This window comes from Podarcis gaigeae (assembly GCF_964106915.1).
Source record: "Podarcis gaigeae genome assembly, chromosome: 11".
Taxonomy (NCBI): Eukaryota; Metazoa; Chordata; class Lepidosauria; order Squamata; family Lacertidae; genus Podarcis; species Podarcis gaigeae.
The window spans coordinates 38531739-38555108 of NC_139687.1; the positions used below are offsets into that span (position 1 = coordinate 38531739).

Consider the following 23370-nt stretch of genomic DNA (forward strand, 5'->3'; position numbering starts at 1 on the left):
TGACTGTGCTCTCTTGGGTTTCATTTTATGCAGGAAAAGGAAAGCTGAGTACAGTCTGACATGTACTCTGGACTTTAAGAAGGGTGATTCAAAAAGCTTAAGAAACTAACGGGAGAAGTCCCATGGTCAGAAATTCTCAAAGAGAAGGGAGTCCAAGATGGATGGGAGCTTCTTAAAGGTGAAATATTGAACTTGCAAAAGCAGGGAATTCTAACAAGAAAGAAAAATGGGAGACGTCTAAAGAAGCCAGGGTGGCTACATAAGGAGCTTACAGATAAGGAGAGGTGTAAGAAGAAGGGAATGTATTAGAAATGGAAGAAAGGAGAAATCACAAAAGAAGAGTATACACAAGTAGCCAACAGTTGCAGGGAGAAGGTCAGGCAGGCCAAAGTTCAGGTTTGCAAAAGAGGTTAAAAATAAATTGAAAAGGTTTATTTGGCAATGTTTAAAGCAAGAGGAAGAACAAGTGGTACTCCCCTTGTATGGCGAAGACTGAGAAATGCTACTGAGTGACAGCGGGAAGGTGGAACTGCTCAATGCCTACTTTGTCTCTGTCTTCGTCCAAAAGGAAAACTCAAGATACGAAAAGAGGTGGTAAGGAAACAACTAGCTCCTTTAAATGAATTCAAATCTCCAGGGCCTGATGCACCCAAGGATGCTAAAGGAGTTTGCACATGAAATCTCAGGGCATCTGTCTATAACCTTTGAGAATTGTTTGAAAACTGGTGAGATCCCCGAGGACTGCAGGCAGGCAGATGTTTTCCCCATCTTCAAAAAGAGGAAAAAAGAAGTCCCAGTTAACTACTGACCAATGAGCTTGAAATTAATGCCAGAAAACACTTTGTCTGTGAGCACTTAGAAATGGATGCTGTGATTACTAAGATGTAGCTTGGGTTTTTCAAAAATAAGTCATGCCAAACGAATCCTCTCTCTCTCTCTCTCTCTCTCTCTCTCTCTCTCTCTCTCTCATTTTGCTGGTTTGGGTCGAGTTCTCCAATCTGTTAAGGTCATCTTGAATTCAGATTCTGTATTCTGCTTCATTGGCTGCCCCTCCCAGTTTTGGGTCATCTACAAATTTGATGAGCATCTCCTCAATACCTTCATCCAAGTCACTGGCTAAAGATGTTGAACAACAACGGGCCTAGGACAGAATCCTGTGCCCATTTGTCACTTTTTCCCAGATGACACTCATTCAGTCAGACAACCAGCTATAAATCCACCTAACAGACATCTCGTCTAACCCACATGTTACCCAGCTTCTCTGCAAGAATATCATGGGGGATTCTGTCAAAAGCTTTACTGAAACCAAGATATACTATGTCCATAGCATTCCCCTAATCCACCAAGGTAATGTTCATGAAAGCTTTGAAATATTTCCCTTGTTTAGCACATTTAAGTTCCACTTAAGTTAACTCACTTTTGTAGTGGCTGGTTCCACTAGTCTCTGGCGATGTCTTGTTGAGCTGAAATGGCTCTTCTGAGGTGTCCCTTCCTGACAGTGAATAAAAGGTGGCAAGGGGGGGGGGTACAAAAAGGGGAAAGATGGATCATGAGAAGGGATGGAATGGAATGGAAAATGACCAGGGAAGGGAGAAGGAGACTATTTAACTAAAGTGTACTTTCACTATGTTTCTAAAAAATCAATAAACAATTGCAACATTAATATAAAGATATAGAGAGAGAGAGTCAGTAATAACACAATGTGATAACTTTAGATGGATCACATCCATAGTAAAGTGATCGTTCTATTAGTTTCAGTGGGAGACATTTAAGTACTTGCTTAACTCACTGAATTCAACAGATTTTCACAGTGCTCAATGTTGGATTATATCCTATACGTCTAATAAATTCAGTTGTTTTAAAAATGCACCTGCTGTCCATATTAATTTTATTATAGGTAGCCCTGAACCAAATCTTTATTATACCCTTGGCATTAACAACTACTGTCAAAAGCACAAGATAAAAATGTACTAAGATTTAATATATAAAATTACATTTTTAATATCAAAAATAGCTTTTAACATCGACATCATTCAAAACAACTGCTTTTAATTATTAAATTAGTTATTTCCTAAACAATACACCTTTTAAATATGTTAAATTAATGGATTAAACCCATTTGCACTTACTTATACACTTGTGCTATTGATAAGTAAATTTTGTTTATAAGAGAAACCATGGCACCTTGTGATGTTTAGAAAATTGGGGTGCTGAAAAGTTATTTTTTATATCAAGTGACATTTTAAATATGAAGTTTAAGGCTGCAATGGTCTAGGGCAGAGATGGGGAACCTGCAGTCCTCCAGATTTGGGGGAGACTACAACTCCCAACAGCCTTGATCATTGGCCATATTGGTTGAACCTGATGGAACATGGAGTTCAATAAAATTAGGACTTTAAATGCATGCAGATAGGGTCTCATACATACAGGATTCACAGGGAATCAGGGAATCATGATCAATCAAGTACTTAGAACATGAGATTTAAGGTATCTTAATTCGTACTTTGTGTCTTTCACTTAACTTCTTAAAATAAACCTAGCATTCAGAGCATAACACAGAGCATGTGTTTTTAAAACACATATGCACAATATATCTTGTGTGTCCTCATTATACAGTAGATCTGTATTTATTTATTCCAGTTTATTAAAATGGGGGCCTGCCTTCCATCCCTTCCAAGGCTCCTCCTTTCCCAGATGTTTCCCAAGCAGTCTCAAACTGTGTCTGCACCCTTCTGGTCTCTGTTCTGCCCTCCTCATTATTCTGAGCATTCTTGGGGTAGGAGAGCTTGCCACAAGAGGAGAGGGAGATCCCCTGGATTCTTCAGCAGCCTCTTGACCCTGCTCCTCTGCTTCAGCCTTGAGTCTGAACTGATCCCTGTCACAGGCCCTTTCTGCTCAGTAAACCCTGTTGCCCCTTCAGCATTCATCTCCTCCTCCCAATCTTCTCCCTCTGAACTCTCCTACATGTCCTACCACCAATCCCCTGGCTCTGAGCCTTCCTCCTCTGGGGTTCCCCGGCTGGTGCTTCCCACAACTCTTCTTCATCCAGTCAGTCCCTGATCTGACACAGCTCTGAACACCTGGGTTCTCAGTATAACACCTAACCAGACTAGAGGCATTATCAAAATTCATAGGAGTACATACTACACTTGGGAGCTGGCCTGGAGGGCCGGATTCTGGCATGAGGTCCTGAAAACAGGTTGACAATACTCTTGGTATACTGGCCAACCTGCTACCCAATGGCCTCCATCACTGAGCTGGCTGAGTTGTCTCCAGTGTGGTATTGAAGGAGTCCAGTGTCATAGGGGTAACTCATTGATGTGGAAGACACAAACCAACCAAATAAGCTTACGACCAATCTCGACCTCTACCCAATGCATGTTACCACCCTTCCAGCCAGTGTTAACATTTGTAGAATCAACTCCAATGGTCTACAGCCTCTTACCAATGCCCTTATTCATGAAATCTATTATGAACAATAACATCAGTTAGTTTTTCTCTCATTGGGCCTTTCTCCAGAGTGCAGAGGTGGAGATATCTTTCACCTGGCTCACTGCACACAGAATAATGCTGTTCTCTGATAATGCTGGGGGAACTGCTGATCCGCATTGTCTGCTTTCAGAATAACTTTAGTTGTATTTTCATGGCCATCAAAAAAGATGCAGTCCTGTTCACCCTTCTGGCAAATATTGTCAAATTCCTGATCCAGGGATTTTCATAATGTTTTCTTGGGCCCTCTTGACTTTATTATGGTCAGCTATAAGCCTCGTCCTCTTCAGTGATAAAGGCAGCATCCATAAAGGTGGCAGTAGTGATGGCAGCTGTAGCACACAGGCCAACACCGTTTCTGATGCTCTGCAGAACAACATTATGTATTTCTAATGTGATGTAATCTGTCTTTTTATTAGAATTGGAAGGTGTACTTGGTTTTCCTAATGTCAATTCTTAACTTCCCACATTTCCAACTTGGGCATCAGCCATTTATTATTCATTTTCATCAGCAGAGAAAATATTTCATTTGATGATATTGAAGCATCCTGCTTACTGTTCTGCTTATATTGAGTAAGACTTCTTCTCTCGCCTTCTTGCCACCTCCTCCTTTTGACTTGTCTGTTATACTCAGGCAGATCTGGCAAGCCAATCAGATGTGGTCCAGCAGAAGCAGTCCTCTCTCTCTCTCTGAGTTTTAATTTAAAACAATTTTAATTGTTTTAAATTGTTTTAATTGTTTAATTTAAAACAATTTCCTTCACAGGGATCTTCACCTCAATAAGGTATATACAGTTAATGTGAGCTTCCTTTTTGCAACTAACAATATGTAAAACATGCATAATATAAAAATAATAAGAAAAATATTGATATATAACATTAACTGCAAGAACTTGGCATCATTTTTAATTATTTTATGCAATTTTACACACATTCTCCACAATTTTTTTTTAATAAGACCAGTTTGAAGTTACTGGCACTTCCACAAAACATAAAAATGTCAATACTGTATTTTTATGGAGTTATTTACCCTGCAAAACTAACCAAAATATGTTCTGAATTCCCAAGTCATGTTAAACTTTTTAGCACCCCTCATTTTTGGAATTTAAAAGTGGAGAAATTCAACACATCCTATGTTATATATAATTATCAAGTTACTGATAAACATACAGACTCTTCACCATCAAGTTTACAGAAAAAATGTTTTCTATACAGTAATTCATTTGATGCGTTAACAAAGCTGTCTGGAGAGATAATAGCTCAAAAGAAATTATCCTTCAATAAGTGCATTTCCCAAAGGTCATTTTATTACTAAGACAGATAATTGGCACTGCCACAATCTGACAAACTATAGTTCTATGCAATGGGAAGTGGCATGAACATGACATATCATATGAGTAGAAGCTTTCCTTAATTTATGCAAGAAACAAGTGTTTATATCAATGTTACAAATGTATCTGAGAATTTGGTGGTCAAATATCTCAGATTAGGTCATAATCTTAATGAAAATATATAGTATTGTTAAGAAAAAAATATCAAAGGAGGCAGAAAGACAATTATTCTTAGAAACATATTCATGCAATTAGATGAGAGATATACTTTTATCATATTGTCAAACAGTAATAAAGTAATAGTCTTGTCTGGAAGGTAGGAACAGAAGCAATTAGTTTTAAATTTGTCCAATTCAATCTGAGAACCTGCCATGCACAATTTAGGTAACTTCTATTAAAAATAATAAGAATGAATATTGGTCCATATCCAAATACTGAAAACATCAAATATTGATAATCCTAAGGAACAGGTTGGCTGATTTGGAAAGTACAGCTAACTAGCATTCAGAGGACTGTGAAAATGGTGCTTGGTACAGGTCCAAAAATTCAATGGAATTGGATTCAAACCATCCTTGGATACCTCTATAGAGACATATTGCTTGCTAAAGGATTTGACATGAAGGAACATTAAGTTTATGGTTTTCCTTTCAAACAGAACACCAAACAGTCAGCTTTGTAACATATTGTACACATTATCAAGAAATGTTGGTGCAATTATCAAAAGGCATTAATGAGAAGTACGATACAAGCTGTAGACATTTAGTTTGGCCAAATGCCAAACGCTCCAGCTATTAATGTAGCAGCTCTTTTTTCTGCTACACGAGGCCACTAGACTACAGAAGGAGTGAACCCATGGGAAACAGTGTTAACTCTTTTGTGAAGCTTAATATAGCTTTAATAATAGTACAATTGACTGTTACAAATAAAGAGCCTTTGAGATGGCTTGGCAAACACATGATAGATAAATGGCTTGAAAACATCAGACAAAGCAAGCAAATACACTGCTCTCTGTTATGCCAATAGAAGCATCACCTAATCAGAAAATAATTTGAGCAGTGAGCCCAGTATAGAAACACAATCATAGTGTTTTGTTCTGATGTACAAGCTTCTGATAAGGATCACGTTCTCAAGAAATACATTCTTCCTGTTTGCAGCTGAACCTGGCTATGAAGAGCTGGTTCGTTGGTTCCCTGAAACTCATTTCCACCTGCCTCTTCAGAGCAGTTTAAGGATGGGGTTAAAGTGAGAAATGTCTATGAACATACATGCAGCATTTTTAATTTTAAGCTCCCCCATAAAGCACGTGCGGCAGGATAGGCAAAAGAATATACTGGTTTTGTGCTTTTATATTCTTGCAGTATATTTTTATGATACAGCATTGTATAAATATTTTTTTATAAATAGTTAGGTAAATAAATAAATAGTGAACTGGTGTTTAATTGACTAATACACCTGTCAATGGCATTCCAAACAAGGGAGGAAGCTACATTCACCTCACTGGGGAAAATATGCATTTTGACTCCTGTTTGCCAAAATTGTGGATTTAAATTGTGTGGAGCTGAAAATGAGGTCAAAAGGTATGTCATCTGAAAGCCACTGCATTATTCTGTTTTAGAAATGTGCACAACAGCTATTGATGTGCATATTTTAAGCACTATAAGAACAATGCAGAAGTTTCCTATTGCTATGACAGAATAAAGATGTTTAGCATCCAGAACAGTACTCAACTAAACCTGTAAAATGCATCTAAAAACTACAAAACAGTGAAAACTGAACTTCTGACCTACTATAAAAATATTAGATTACATGCAGCTATGGTTTCAGAGTGTGCAATCAAACTTTTGTATCCTCAAGTGCATAACTGAGAATATTAAGAGTATTAATGGTGTATAGCCCATTATAAGAACAACAACAAAAATCCATGTGGAATATATGAAACAAGACCTCTGTCCCTAGGGGGAAACAGTGTTTAGCTCCATTCTGATCCATTTAGTATATACTAAAAATGCTCTTTATTCTTTTTTTTTAAATGGTCTAATGAGCAGGGTTTTTTTCTGTACCATTATTTTTTTCATTACCATGCAATTACTATGGTAAATACTGATTAGGACGTCTAATTTCTCAATAATCAATTAAATCAACAAAAGGAACAATCCCACACAAAGTCTCTGGAATTTTCTACTATCTCACTTCCTCATATATAAAGCATTGTTTTTCATTAATACACATAGTAATGCTTCAGCTCATTTGTGTACTTCCAGGCCTTTACCAAAGAAAAATCATTTCACTATGAGCAACAGGATGCAGAGCTTCCTTTCCCACCAGAACATCTAATTACCCTAGATTTCTGAGACCAGGAATGCTAAAAATTAGGTCAGAACTCAATCTAGACTATTGTTTATATTTTTTGTACTTGTTATGAGTTTCTTTCGATAAGCAGTTTTGTAAGCAATCTTTATTTGATTTCACTGACACTTTGAGTACTTATTTTCTCTCTGTTTCACACACAGGGGTGGTGGGGCAGGGGGACTGGATTACAATGAAAAGGAACTGTGTACTCCTAGGGAAACTCCACATACCATGCAATTTCCTCTGAGTTTTCAAACAGCTTGTCTTGTTGGCTGTTGGGAGTTCCAGCTCCTTGCATGGTTCCCTCACCCACTCAAATGACTCATTTGATTACAAACTGAATCTGCAGTTTGATCATACTTTCTGTGAGAGCAGAAATATGCCCAAAGGTACTATAAATGATTAAATCCCCTAATGGTTCCTTCAGCTGGAAAAGTTCTTTGGAAGAAGAAAAGTTAAAGGCCTAGATTGCTTCCCTTTGAACTTCATCCAGAAGAAGAGCTTGCCCTCTCCAAACCAAGAAAGCACTGTCTCAGAGAGGCATCTGTGCAGAAGCCAGTAGCAGGCAGCAGCGCCCTCTTCTGCTGGCCTCCTTCACTGGGCTGGCTTGCTCTCGTGATGAGAGATCAGTAGGCCAAACGGCCTTGGCTTCCTCTGTATTCAACTGCCTTGACTAGGGAATTTGCCACTGTAACTACAACTATCATAATTCTAACTGCAATAGCATATAAATTTCTGCTGAAGACGTCAGGAACACGGGCAGTGGTGGGTGCTGCTTTTGCTTGCACAGACCTTCTCTCTTTTCCTAACTTTCTCTAACTGAAGACAATGTTTGTGGCTTGTCAATATAAAAATTAGTTGCAACCCAGCTGACTCACTCAGCAACTGAGTGAGGGTTGGAATTTTTGCATAAACCCTGATCTGCAGTCTCCATATTTATTGAGTCCTGGTGTGCACAGGGATTTCACTGGAGTTTCTATAGTGGCATTAAGGCTGCCCCCACAGGTATTTTGTGCCACACAGATTCTGAAAGAGGCGAGATGAAAGGTTTCTGCCTTTAGGAGCTACACAACATAGGCAGAGGAGAAGAGCTTTCAAGGGCTGGCTGGAAAAATGGGCTGCACACCTAGTAACCAACACTGCAGAGGGCTTACACTGCTTAGCAACTCTGCGGCACTATCACCATCATGGAGTAGCTGAGGGCCTCCTCTTCTGGACAGCAATTAATATCTCTGTTGCTCTCACTGCTTTGCAGCAGTGGGTTCTCTAGCCACCGTCTCCTGTTCCAGACAAAGAGGCAGGCAGTCACTGACGGACTTGACATCTGCTTTGGTGTTAGCCACCTTGTGATTTAGTAAGGTTGGGAGCATGCAATGCAATATCCTGGTCTTCTTGAACTGGTTGTTGGGAAAAGCCCTGCCACAGAGGCTGACCAACATTTTAGGCTGAAATTGGTCTTCAACAGAACCAGTGGTCCTCTCAAAATGAAAATTATGTTCCTTGATGTAGAAGGTATCCTGAAACTGAAAGGTTCAATTGACAGACATCTGAATACTTTTTAAGGACATATTAAGTTGTCCACTAACTAAATTTACATAAAATTATAAGCAATTTACAATCCCTTTTTCCGAAATCTTTGTATTTATCAAATCCTTTATGCTGTCATCATTTTCTTCTCTTTCACTGCTCTCCTCTCCAGTTGTCTACAGTTGTCTGCAATTTAATTTTCCCCCACACTCCCAATGCACCATGGGTAATATACACTGAACCCTGCACCCCAGTAGCACAGTGGGTATGGCTGCTAACCAGTAAGTTGAGGGTTCCAACCCACCCAGGGACAGTGAAGGGGGTTGGAATAAATGACCCCCAGGATCCTTTCCAGTTCTACAATTCTATGATTCTATAAGATCTCTAAGTTTACCAGAGCCACACCTTATGATCAACCATTTCCCCTTATGCCTCTGTCTATATTGCGGTTTCTATAAATGAACTGGAACACTTCTACAGTTCAACTACTAGTAAGTCCTAATACTGTAATCTCACTCTTTCTAGAATCCTGAACAATGGGAGCTTCCTCTGACTTCATGATAAGGGTCATATTTTGTGATTGTTCCAGCAGAAATAATGTTTAAAAATATTTGGCACCTTAGATTTTAAAAGTTTTAAATTCTGTATCCAATGTCATTATCTCAAAGACTTCCACCTTTACAATGGGTCTTCTCCTCCCTTTCTTCTTCCTGTATGCTCCCACCACCAACTACAAATCTGTTTTTGAGTTCGCCCAACAAAGCAGATTTGGGAGGCTCGGTAAGAGAAGAAGTCATTTTGCACAGGCAGAAGTCCTTGTGCTGACAGGATGGCCTTGTGGGATAGAATGTATATTTGTGGGATAGAATGTATATAAAAAAATTGTTTTAAAAATCGCAATAAAATTCTAATAATTTAAGAAAAAGCACAGAACTTGACAAAACACAACCAGATATACCCAATCACAATAGACGGAGTAAAAATCACAGCCAGTTGCACCTTAGAAGACAATGAGATGTGGAACAAGGTTTCAGAAGGTGAATGAAACTCCATATTATGATGTGGTCTTGAGTTAAAGTTTATAAGCCAACCCAGTACATTTCACTGCAAGACAAGGTATAAACAAATAAATGTATTAACAAGATAAAATTGGGAGGCAGATTATGTGAAAACAAACATAAGAACATAAGAAAAGTTCTGCTGGATCAGACAAAAACCCACCAAGTCCAATACAGTGGTGCCTCGCAAGACAAAATTAATTCGTTCCGCAAGTCTTTTCGTCTTGTGAGTTTTTCGTCTTGCGAAGCACGGTTTCCCATAGGAATGCATTGAAAATCAATCAATGCGTTCCCATGGAAACCGCCTTCAGACCAGGTCCGGGGACAGTCTGTCCCCCGACCTCTTCTGAAGGCGGGCGGGGGGCAAAAGTCTTTGCTCCCCCCCGCCTGCCTTCAAAAGCCATCCGGGATAGCGGGAAGCGCTTCCCTGCTATCCCGGACCGCTTTTAAAATGCTGGGGGTGGGGAGCAAAGCCTTTCGGCCCCCGCCGGCCTTCCTGGACCTCTTCTGAAGGCCGGAGGGGGCGGGAAAGGCTTTGTTCCCCACCCCCAGCATTTAAAAGAGGTCCCCGGAGATTTCCCTATGGGCTTTCTTCTTGCGAAGCAAGCCCATAGGGAAATTCGTTTTGCGAAGCGCCTCCAAAACGGAAAACCCTTTCGTCTAGCGGGTTTTTCGTCTTGCGAGGCGTTCGTCTTGCGGGGCACCACTGTATCCTGTTTTCTATATTAGACAATGAGATACCTATGGAAAGGCCATAAGAACATGAGGACTATAGCCCACTTCTCCTGCTGTTCCATCCAGCAACCATTATTCAAAGGCATACAGCCATCATGATTCCTAGTCACTGAGAACATGCATTTTTCTAATTCCCTTTTAAAACTCTCCAAGACGTGGTAACAGCCACCAATTTGAGGAACTGAATTCCATAATATACTTATGCACTGTGTGAAGAAGTACTTCCTTTTGTCTGCCATGAATGTCCCACCATTCATCTTCCCTAGATGACTTGGCCATTGTACTCCATGTTCTAGTAACTTCGAGATTGGATTATTATAATGCATTCTATGTGTGGCTACCCTTGAAGATGGCTCAGAAACATTTTGTTCCAAAATGCACAAGCAGATTACTGGCTGGGGTTCCTTTCATATCTCATATAACAACTGCACCAGTTGCCAGTTCACTTCCAAACCAAATTCAAGGTGCTCAAGTTATTGTTTAAAGCTCTAAATGACTCGTGCCCCCAAATACCTGAAAGATCGCCTCCTTCCCTAAAGACCCTCTCTGGTGCCAAGATTGGCAGAAGCAGCACCCTTAGTTGTTCTATCACTCTTAAAAGCTTGGGGGGTGTGATGGTCCAGGAGAGGGCATTCTCTGTGGCAGCCCCTAACTGTAGAACTCCCCACATCATCTGTCTCTGTCAACAGTGCCATATTTTATGCCATCCAAAGTCTTATGGGAAGTTCTAATAGGAGGGCATAACAGCATAAATGATGATAATAGCTATATCAGAATTAATCAGATACTGTTTCCTATGAAAAGCATTCCAAGTCACTGTCTCTTGAAGATCTATGCTAGATAATGAAAGAGACAAATATCAGTTCTACAAACTATATAAAATGTTTGGGCCTCCTCATGACTCAAGGTGTATTTAACCAACAAGCTATAAAAGGATGCCTCAGTATCCCACTCCCACATCAAAGGCTAATGCATATAAAATACTGTGATTGTAGTATCTCCCCTGCCAGGTAAGTTTCTCTTCAGATCACATACAAAATATTATGATGTTGAGGATATACCTTGCACCAGGAGTTGAGATCAGCTGAAACAATCAAGTCTACAGGGCCATTTATCAGACATGACAGTTCCACTAGACAGCACCATACACAGATGCACCAGCAAAACAAGGGTAGGTGCGTGTGTTTTGCCACCTACATTGCTATGAAATTCTGTTCTTTAAAAAAGATGGTGCCACAGATTGTCTGCTACATATAGGTACAATATGTGCCCCTCAGCTGCCTCTCTGCTGAATAGTTTGAAATGTACTGTATGCCAGATATCTAGGTACATTAGGAAGGTCTCTGTCCCTCAGCCAATCCTCGTCCCAAAATTCATGTTCCTTCACACATTAGGATAGAAAAAATGTACCCATGTCTTCTAAGTTAACACACATATCAATATTTGCAATAATTTTATACTGAATCAGATATATTCTTATGAAAGCTTTTATGGAGTGTTAAGAACCCTCAAAGAGGAGAATATAGTAACTGATACACCTCAGTGTAGAGGTGCTCTTTTAATGAAAGAGACCATAAGGCACAGTGACATCAGCAAACCTAGCCACGTGTCAACAATGCTAATTGATGCTTTAAGGACTCATATTTTTCATACAAGAACATGGTAGCAATGCATAGAACAGAGTGCAAGAACAGAGTGCAATGCATAAAGAAAAGATAACAATAAAATATTGTGCTTTAGCAAGTACTAAATGCATACTGGTAAAGTAGAGGATAAGTCTTCCCTCTAGGCATGATAATTGCTAGATTTTGACACCTTAATTTTCAAAAAAAAGAGGGGGAGGAGTGTACAGATTGTTTAAAACTTTTTGAAAGCATACTACAGAAGTTAATAGCAGAAGTGTGGTGGTGTATTTTCTGAGAAATTGCTTGATTTTTATTGAAGACAGAAATGTCCTTTACAATAAAGAAAAACCTGATTGGTTTTATGCAAGCACTATATTTACTAAAAATGTAACAACTTTGGCTTTTTAAATCCTATAGTCAAAAAAATTGTTTATACTTGCAGCAACAATAATAAGCATGGTTCACTTTAGCCACAGTCATTCCAATGTTTTAGGATACACGAGTTCAACATTATAAACTATGATTTCTCCAATAGTATCAATGAAAACAAAGGAAACTATATTATTTTTTTAAAGGCTCCAGAGTGCAGAAAGCAATTTTCTCAAAATGTCTCAACCAGCTCAAGTTATCTAGCATTGATAGTTTGTACTGTAATATGATATTGTTGGTACATGAAAACCACTACACTTCATAACACTGAGCAGTTAACAAAGCATCTTTCAGTAAGGACTTGCAGTTAAGAGCTGAAGAGTTTACAAAACTCCCAGCACTCTAAAAATATACAAAGCTGCAATTTAAAGCCCCTCTGTACCACATACAGAAACAATGGGGTGGTATAGCAAACATGAGGAAGGAAGTTTAGTCAAAGAAGAATGACCAAACCATATTCATTCCTAAACAATAGACTGCAACAATGAAGTTTAAAAGTATTGGTACACCCACCTTCAGTTGTAAAATTTATATTATTTTGTTTAAAATTCATATATCAAATGTTGGTTCATATAAAATATTGAAGTGTTTGTGCTTAATCCATTAATGTGTTTTTTTAAAAAAATACTTTAAAAATTATTTGCCACTCACAAGTCCAGACAACAAAGGTATTAACATGCCTGAACAGAAAAATATAGTAACTTTGAAACCTTTAGTGATAGAACAAGTATTCTGAAGTTATTTATTTTGGCAATGTATTCAATGATTGCCATAGTTTTGTTCATATTCCACCCCCACCCCCCGCCCAAAAAAAGGTCCCAGTAGTATAGTTTCCCCCCCATTTTTACAACAAAAACACATCCACCTAGGAACTGGAAATCAATCACACTCTAGCATAACTTTGTGCTTTTTCCTAAAACATTATACTACAAGTTTCAAACTTGCAATGAAAAGAAACCTCAGTACCCATGTATGCTATTTAATTCTGAGAATAAACCTTTAATAGTTACCAACATTTATTTGAATGCTAAATGGTTCCACACTTAAGGTTATTTTTGCACATGTCAGTCATCATAATGCTACTAAATATCACATTTGTAGCTCTTTAGTGTCAGCTTATATTAAAAATCAAACTTCTTTCCTCAAGGAAATGTTGCTAGAGAGAATTATTTTTCACCCCTCCTGGGGAAGGAAGGCAGACAGTTTTCTGACAAGGAATTCTTTGATGAGCCATCTATCATGCTGTACTTGTGGCATGACACCCAACACTTTAAAATTACTCCTAGGTTTTTGCATAATACATGAATGCAAATCAAACTTTTGCAACACAATTCCTCACTGAGAAAGCATAACTCATGAACTAGGTAACCTACCTGAAGCCCTCGTCTCCTCAGAATGCTGGACTCGTCCATTGCTTCCCTCATTCCTTCCACAACAATATAGCCATGCTGTACTATCTCAGACTTCAGCACACTTAATTCAGATCCTAGCAGCTGCTAAACACTTACATCACAGCTTATCTGATTGGAGAGGAACAGTCAGCTGACTACGGCCAGTTATTCTCTCAGTAACTTCTGAGCTCATGAATGCTTGCAGTACTGTGTTACAAAGCAGCAAGTGGGCTCCAGACACCTAGCACGTTTATCTAGGCAGGAGCAGCTATTCAACAGAGGAAATCCTGCAAGAGCACTGCTACGCTCCGAAAACAATAACCCCGGCATCCTGTGCTAACAGCAAACTGTTTTAAGCACAGACTATAGGTCAAGCTTTTGAGAGGAAGTGTGAGGTCAAAATGTCTGAGTTAATCAGCAGTGACACCTCAAGAGAAGGCAAAAGCCGATAGAGGAAAAAACGAAGCATAGCTGGTCACTCAAGCAGCACAACAAAGTCTGGCTCTCATCGTTTCAATGACATCAAAGGTGTGGGGAGGGGGGAAGGCAGAACACGAGAGATCTATGGCAGCTTTCCAATCAACACTGGTATTTATTCTAAAAACATTAATGCAAAATTGTTTAGCTTGCTAGAATGTATGCTCTACCTATATATTTCTAAGCTTTTAAAATATTAATATTCATAGTATTAATACCTCATAAAATACAGTCATCGGTTAAACAGTTAACCTATGCTAAGGAGATGAAGTAGTAGATACAAATATTATTTCTCCCCCTCATCATGCATAATTTCACACTCTGTTTCCACTTGTTTACTCTGATCATTTCCATTTTATTCCAGTTCAAGACTGCAAGGAGCTGAATATTAAGTTTTTATTGCTTGAATATTGCCACAGCAATAGTGATACCACAATGCCGGATTATAAGAAATCATCTTCCCCCATTTTCAGATTCCTGTATTTAGGTAATGCGGACTAAGTATCAAAGAAGAGAAAGAGGAACCAACTTGCCCCTTAACCATAGTCACACATCTTTATCAGAGTTCATGATTCCTGGTCAAATGAATTTCAAAAGGAAAAAGAGAAAGCTATTTGATTTGCCTTATCAGTACAGCTGAGGTTAAAGCAATGATTGATTTTTTCGAAGCTGTCATCAGGCTATTAGGCTTGATATCAATTGATTAGAGTGTGTCATTAAAAATTGCTTAGGGATTTAACAGTCTATCCGCCAACTAAATCAATTGCATTTCATGCTTCAAAAATGGGCTCTGCATCTCTCTTTAGGTTTACAGGACAAACTCTTGTGAACAAGTATTTAATTCCTAACTCAAGAGAGGATTCTTTCAAATATACTAATGAGTTGTCATGAAGATTATTCTTCTGATACCATTTCAAGAGCTGCTTCACATACTACTTCCATTACTGTATATGAGTGTTCATACTTGGGCTGGAAAGAACACCCACCATAATCAGATAGGAATGGCTAGCATGAGAATGGTTTTCAGTCTGGTGTACACACATCAAGATGACTCCAAAAGTACTTGGTTCACAATATACATACACTGATAAAGTCATAAGCATTTTTACAAAAATTAAGCAAGTGAACATCCTGAAGCAAAGGCACAGAGAATACACATTTATACTAGAACTATAAAGTAAATACACCAACATTCCATCAACAGTTATATGGACAAACCCAGGAAATCCTTCGGATACTAAGCAAAGTCAAATTTTGTTAAAGAGATTGACTAAAACCTGGAGACAAATTTCTTCCATTTTCTTTTCCACTGCCTCCCCAACAGCAATGATAGGTTGAATTTAAGACATGCCCATCAATTTCCCTTCAGATGGGTCTAGATCCAAATTATAGTAAACAAAACTTAATTACAGTCATACCCCGGGTTGAAGTAGCATTGGGATGAATATTTTCGGGTTGAGCTCCGCGGCGACCCGGAAGTAACGGAGCGCGTTACTTCCAGGTTTCACCGCTCGCACAGGCACAGACACTCACAATGATGTCGCACACATGCACGGAAGCGGCAAAACACAACACACGCAGTCGCGTCTTACATTTACTTCAGGATGCAAATGGGGCTCTGGAACGGATCCCATTCATAACCAGAGGTACCACTGTACATTAAACCAATTTATTATTACTATTACTATTACTATTACTACAGTGGTACCTCGGGATGCGAACGGGATCTATTCCGGAGCCCCATTCGTATCCTGAATGGAACACAAGACGCGATGGCGCATCTGTGTGTCACGTTTTGCTGCTTCTGCGCATGCGCATGACATCATTTTGAGCGTCTGCGCATGTGTGAGCGGCGAAACCCAGAAGTAATGCACTCCATTATTTCCAGGTTGCCACGGAGCGCAACCCGAAAGCGCTCAACCTCAAGCGCATTCAACCCGAGGTATGATTGTGCTATTATTATTTATTGGGTGATTATTTATGAAAGACATTCTTTGTCATTGCAAACAATACTTTGATGTGCTAAAATGTTGATTACGATGTTATCTATAATAAGTGACAACAGAGTTTCTATTGCCCTTATAGACAACCCACGATTTGCACAGGGGTTATTGTTCTGGGTCATCATGTGTGACGGAGCATGCATAAGCCTGCCCCACCCCACTTGCTTTTCCAGCCACTTGCAGGTCGCTGCAATGCGTGTGTGCATGCACAGTTCTGCATCAATTGGACATGCGTTATTCAGTCATTGCCTGTGTATCCCACTTTTAAATTGGTGGGGGAGGGAGGCCCTAGTGAAAAGAATACGAAAACATTGTGCTTGTCCACACTTCCAGTTGTCCCGTGCCTAGGAAGCATGGGTCTGAGCTGTTTTCTGCTTTGTCCACATTTTCTATGCATGGGTCCAAGTGGCTTTCCCTTTGTCCCACTCCTTTTCCCAGGGTAAACTTGTTCTTTAGCGGTAGATCAGAACAAATGGCAATCCACAGAAAACCCAAATTGCTGTTTGCTCCGACTGAGTGCTAAAGAGCAGTTTTCCGCAGGGGGAAGCAGTGGAACAAAAAAAAATGTGGATAAGCCCATAACTCATATTATTGCCCCAGACTTCCTGTGAAAAGAAGCACGGCAAGGTCACAGTTCAGGAGCAGGATAATCCATATAAAAGGTATGGTAAAGGACCCCTGGACAATTAAGTCCAGGCAAAGGCGACTATGTGGTGCGTCACTCATCTCTCTTCAGGCCGAGGGAGCCAGCTTTTGTCCACAGACAGCTTTCCAGGTCATGTGGCCAGCATGACTAAACTGCTTCTGGTGCAACGGAACAGTATGACAGAAATCAAAGCACACAAAAACGCCACTTACCTTCCTGCCACAGCAGTACCTATTTATTCACTTGCACTGGAATGCTTTCAAACTACTAGGTTGGCAGAAGCTAGGACAGAATAATGGGAGCTCATTCCATTGCACAGATTCAAACCATCAAATTTCTGATTGGCAAGCCCAAGAGGCTCAGTGGTTTAGACCAAAGCGCCACCCAAGTCCCATATATAATCCAAATACCCCTGAATGGGAAAGGAGATTATGAATGCTTTTGTCAGATACTCCTATCATTTACACAAGGGGTGAAGAATCTGTGGCCTGCCAGTTGCTGCCGGACTGCAACTCCCATCCCATCAAGCTTGACCACTTGGCCACACTACCATAGGTTCAGGGGAGCTGCTCATGTAAAGCTAATTTATGTTTGTCTCTATGAAAGGAAAATAGTCTATCTCCCTCAGCAATTTGTGTTCAATAGTCTGAAGTTTGCACTAGAAGAGCATAAGCACTTCAAACCATTGGAAGAAGAGTGAGTGTGGTCTGACCCTGGTAAAATTTCCAGAGAAAAATCTACGAGACTAAGCTGCTTACTTGATCCTCAGGCTGAAGGTGTTTCCACATTAGTGATTGGATCCAAACACGTCCATCCACAGTTTCAATTCTCCCTTGTACCTGCAGCTTCCAGGGCCACCTGCATACTGCCCTAGAAGGTCCCCTGATGGGCTCTAACATGCACCTCTCACTCACAGAAAAACCTGTGACAGTATCTAACACTATCAGTTTTATATATCTAATGCAACTTTTGGAAGAGGTTACCGCACTGCTATCTTATATTCTTTCTAGAAGTCTGTAGCCAAAGATATTGTAGGTTGGCCAAAATCAGTATGGCTTCTCCATTACTCATCTCCATTTATCCCCTACTGCTTTCCTGTTTTTCAATCTGTCACTTTACCAAGCATCTTGAGCAGTTTCCCTAGTCCTCCTGTCTTCCCACAGCCTACACTGTACAAGCATTCTGAACCTTAAGCAGTGCAAGCACCTTTTCCTTACTGCTAACCTGCGATGCTAAAAAAAGTTGCTAGACTACAACGCTGGAGGAAGCTCATGAAAGATGGAGTCCAAAAATATCTGGAGGGGCCCACCACATCCTCCATTTGCTTCTTCTTTCCTTGGATCATCATTTTCCAAATGACCTTCCTCAAACAATCTCCTCTTTCACTTACTGTCTATCCCTCAGATCCCTTTTTCTTGGCTTACTCTAGAGTAAGCCAAGAAAAGAAGGGATAGACAGTTTGGGAAACTCTGCTCTACATCTTTCCTCAGCAGAATTTCTTCGGGGCTTCTGGCTCTTAATTATCTGCCCCGCTGGGCCACTTTACAATACTCAGTATTAATATCTATGCTTTTTGGATTATAATTCTCTTCAGTCCCAACATGGCCAATGTTCAAGGCTAATGAGAATTGTCATCCAAAATTCCGGAAGGGACTAGGTTGAAAGAAAACTATCCTAAAGCCTATGTAAGGATTAAAATTCCCAGCAATGCATTTTTGTAAGGCTGAGCAAAATGGTGTTGTGCTGCTCCAGAGAGAAGGGTGGGCTTAGTTTTCCCAATCTGTGATACCATTTTGATGCTTTTCAGCGGAAACATTTGCCGAATACAATATGTGGCTCAAAAGACATGCATTGGGTGCAAATGGAGCTTTCATCTAAGAACCCCTCCACATGCGGTCTCCCTTTTCTCCCACAATTGTGGCAGTCAATTCGCCAGGCACATAAAAATATGAAATGAAGACCTTCCCAGAAGAGTGCCCATTTTCTTGCCCAGCCCAAGGAACAGTCCCGCTTGCTGCACTAAGTTGTGACCACTCATAACAGGATCACAGGAGGCATGTCTCTTGTTCAATCAATGTCTTTGTAAACTAGAGTATCATGGGAGAGGCCTGCTAACGCCAGAAGGTGGAACCTAACCCAACCTACCATCCCTACTGGCTAAAGGGAAATACCACAACCTTTGTTCAAGTTCTACCTCCAGTAGAAGCCAGGACATTAATAAGAACAGATAGTTGTAATTTTTTGCTTTTGTTTTGTGGTAATGTATTCTATCACAGTTCCTGTGTTTGAAGGATTTGCTTTTTTGTCATATTCTGCATGCTTTATTTATACCATTATTTCTACAATATGTATGCCAAGTGTTATTCAATTATTATTTTTTAATGATTAAATTCCTGCAAAATAAATAACTGTCCTTCATTTGCTAGTTTAAGCATGAGGTCAATTGTCAGAAATACTGTTTCTCAGGCTTTGTTTACAGAGGCATGATAGTGAGATGACAGGCTACCCAGAAATATTGAAGGAAGGGAAATCACATTTCTAAGACACATCTACCTAAAATGGGAAACCAGTTCAGAAGGCAAAAATCTAAGCAAAGGACTAAGCTAGAACCTCTCTCGTCCATTTACTAGTTTTCAGTTTCCACAGAGCTTTATTGATGAGAAAGGTAGACTGAAGTTAATTCCCTCCACTTCAGTGCTCTGGCACCCAAATTCAGTCTGTAGCAGTTGAGAACTAGATATTGTGATGGTGACATCAATGCAGGGCCTATTTGTAAGGCTTCCTCAACAAACAGATGGGGTATAAGTGCATACGGAAATAAATTGAAACTGAACCTGTTATTTTCCCCTTTCTATGGAGGTTATTAAGTAGCACCCATCTCTCTAAAACAACTACTGGCATTTTAAATTCTTGGTTCTAGCACACCTTTTTCAAAATCTCTGCAAACATTTGCGAAGTGAGGAATGAAGAGGGACATTTTTACAGTAGAGGTGAAAGGTACATTTCTTACCAAAGGCCAATGTGAAAGATAAAAATAAAGGCTAGTATTTAGCCATTAACAAAGTCTACGAGGAGGATTATGACAATCACACCCTCAAATCTAGCTTGAAAAAATATTGATTTCCTGTCAGAAAGCATCACTTTGAGAAGCAGACACACATACATAAAAAATTATATTACATGCTGGAGGCCAAAACTTGTGAGACAAAATAAAGTGTTGAAAGAATGGCTCTGGGCAATAATATAGATATTGAAGAACCAGCAAGATAAAATGACTGTCTTTGCTACATATTTTTGTATTTTGACCAGGTGTGGGATGCTAGTCTTAGATTTGGAAAGTTTGTTGTGTCAATTTGTTGAATGTTGTACAGTGGAATTAGACTAAATTTTTCAGATATAACATATGCAAACTGTCAGAAACTAGAATCAGATGTCCATCATTTCACAAGCAACACAAATATCATTATAAATGAACTGTATTTTAAAATTCTACTGCATTCAAAAAGTGCTTTACAGATACATCAGTCCCTCATTCATAACCAAACAGTCATGTTGAGCACACTCTTTGTATTTGTGGAAAAAGAGAGAGAGAGAGACAGAGATAAAAAATTCCTGGATGCCAATATCAAAGTTTAGAAAAAGTACTCTTTGTTGAGAACCCCAATAGAAATTTAAAATCACAAAACATTCAGCAAAGTGTGGAAATAAAACCTTAAAATGTACCCTTCAAAGCGAGTTCCAAAAGTTTCCCTCTTCCCCCAGCATAGGAAAGGACCACACGTTTGGTAAGTTAAAAAATAGTTTATTTACAAACTCAGATTCATCCACTCCAGAAAGTTGCACAGGCAGTAAAACTTTGCTTAGTTACAAACAGTCCTAAATTATTAATGAACTCAAGAGTGGCTGGTGAGAACCATGCTATCTGAACTTGAGCAATCAGCTCAAACCTTTTTAACACATGGCGCTCCTCAGGTAGACTGAAGGAGAACAAAGACTTGATTACCTATTGCCTTCCAGGGAAAGGGAAGTGAGCTATGCTAAGCCTGCATTAATTAAACTTCAGCATGTTGATTATAAAACCAACACAATGAATTGAGCCTAGAAGACAAGTGGCAGCCAATGCAGTTGTTTCAGTATCAGAGTAACAATATCCCAGTGCTAACTGCCACATTTTACACAATAGGCAGATCCAGAGCTTGCATGTGAGTTTGTAGCCTTCTTCCCATGAATGCTCCTTGGGCTATAATCAAGGATGTGACTTTTTAATTTGCAATTGTAATTTTTAGTCAGTTTTGTAAAACCACAAATATGTAAAAAGAAAAGTATGGAAAAATGAATTGGAAAAATGACATGAATAACAAACTAAAAGGACCATCATCTCAAATAAAATTTTTGGGTCATGTGAAGTATGTGCTTTGTTACACCAGAATTCAATAAGCACTGCTCACCTCTGTCTCAATATATTATGTTTCTGCTTTTCACTCTTAAATAACTAGTAAGCTTTACCTTGGGTAGTGTAATTATACAATTTTGCTTCCTACAGTTATGAAAAGTATTCCATTGCCACACCGCATTGTGACTTGGGATAGACCCTGTCAGTGAGTGACTGCAATCTGTTGAGAACTACATGGGTGAAGACTTTCCCCACAGTACTCAGCAGGGTGACTCCATAGTAGTCGTTACAGTTGTGCATGTCTTGTGGAACATATTCTGTTTCCCAACATGCAAGAGAAGACTGTGGAGGTGTGTTATGAGGGAGGGATGGAGGCTGGCTTTCAGCACTTCAGTTGGGATTGCATCCTGTCCTGATGTTTTACCACATGTCTGAGAGTTGATGACATTCTTCTTGCCTTACTCAGTGCCACAAGCGTCTTCTCGCAGGGTGTACACTTGTAGTTCACAAGAGCCTCATGCTCTGTAGTGACAACAAGCTCCATGTCCTTAATGCTGACCTCAAACCAGTCGAGTATCTGCTGCTCTCTTTCACCAAAAGAGGACATAGCTGTGTTGTAGGTTGCCTCATTGATGTAATTCCACCTTGCTTCAACACTGTCTCTGGGGCAGTTCAGTAGAGCTCTCACAAAGCTCAGGTTGAGGCCACACTTTCTGCTTTGTACTATGCATCCTCTTTGGCTGGAGAAGGATCTTGCTCACCACCAGGGAGTGATCCATGTTGCAGTTGGCACTGTGGTAGCTCTATGTGATATGAACACAGTTCAGTAAAGGCGTGACAATCAAGTCCAGCTGGTGCCAGTGGCCCAACCTTGAATGTCTCCGGGAAACTCAATGTTTTGCCTTAGTAGGAAATAACGTGATCATGACACAGAGGCCTTGATATGAGCACAGTAAAAGCAGCCTTTGTCCGTTCTTGTTCATGCTGCTAATACCAAAGTGGCCTTAGAATTTGTTCCACGTGTGATGAGCATCTCCAACTCTGGCATTAAAATCTCCCAGTAGAAATATGTGTTCACAGGCTGGGATCCTCATGACTACCCAGCTGAATAATGCTTTAGTGCATTGTATCATATAAAATCAGGGGTAAGATCTGCCAAAGACTGCATACACTATTCAAATATTTTGTCTGATGGATAAGTAGAGTGCTGGTACCAGGTGTTGGCAGGACTTCAGGCAAGATGTCTTAAAATGTTAGGGGAACATCAATGGAAAGGTTTTTTTCTAAGTCACATAGATACCAGGTAGTGGGCAGTTGGTAAGGAGAGAGTTAAACCTTTCCTTGCTATGTGTTGTAGTACCAATGATCTCTCCCCCACCCCCCATAAACACTCCTGTAAAATTCCAGACACAGTTGCCAGCTACGTATTTAATGTTATTGTGTAGCATGACAAAGAAAAAACAGGACAAACACATTTAATTACCAATAATTCACAAATTATTACACCACTTTGTAATAACAGTACTCCTGTGTTTCCTCATAGACTAAAAACAACATAATAGACTATAATACATTAGAAACAGGATCTTTCTGCTTGATAGTGACACTTAGGAACACAATATTCTATTGGATAATTTCTCTTACTGCTTCCCTTCTTCCAGATCCTCCTTCACAAAGTTTAATTTCTGTTGTAGTGACCTCCAGCAATTTAAATTCCAGCTTTTTATTTAATCGGTCACCATCTCATGGTTTATCATGAATCAGAAATGCCACAAAAGGCTTTATCACTATGACTAAATGCTCCAGGGCTGCAGACAGCTGTCCACAATGCACCTGTTGATTAAAATAGAGATTCTCTAGCTGTTGCTTGTGTCACATCACCCCCAATACTAGTCAGCAGCAACAAAGCTCCTATAA

General features: G+C 39.7%; 1 protein-coding gene across 18 annotated transcripts in view; it reads right to left on the bottom strand.

The window, feature by feature from the left end:
- The window catches only part of MAST4 (microtubule associated serine/threonine kinase family member 4), a 210853-nt gene that overhangs the window by 143841 nt on the left and 43642 nt on the right, over positions 1–23370 (bottom strand). For 9 of the 18 annotated variants that reach the window (XM_083703391.1, XM_083703386.1, XM_083703390.1 and 6 more), the window contains exon 4: positions 1418–1492. The exons of 7 other annotated variants lie outside the window; for them this stretch is intronic. In XM_083703391.1, the coding sequence (XP_083559517.1) occupies positions 1418–1492 (75 nt within the window). Of the gene's footprint in view, positions 1–1417; positions 1493–13916; positions 13988–23370 lie in introns of those variants that run through there. 2 more of the 18 variants (XM_083703378.1, XM_083703377.1) reach the window with 2 other exon arrangements.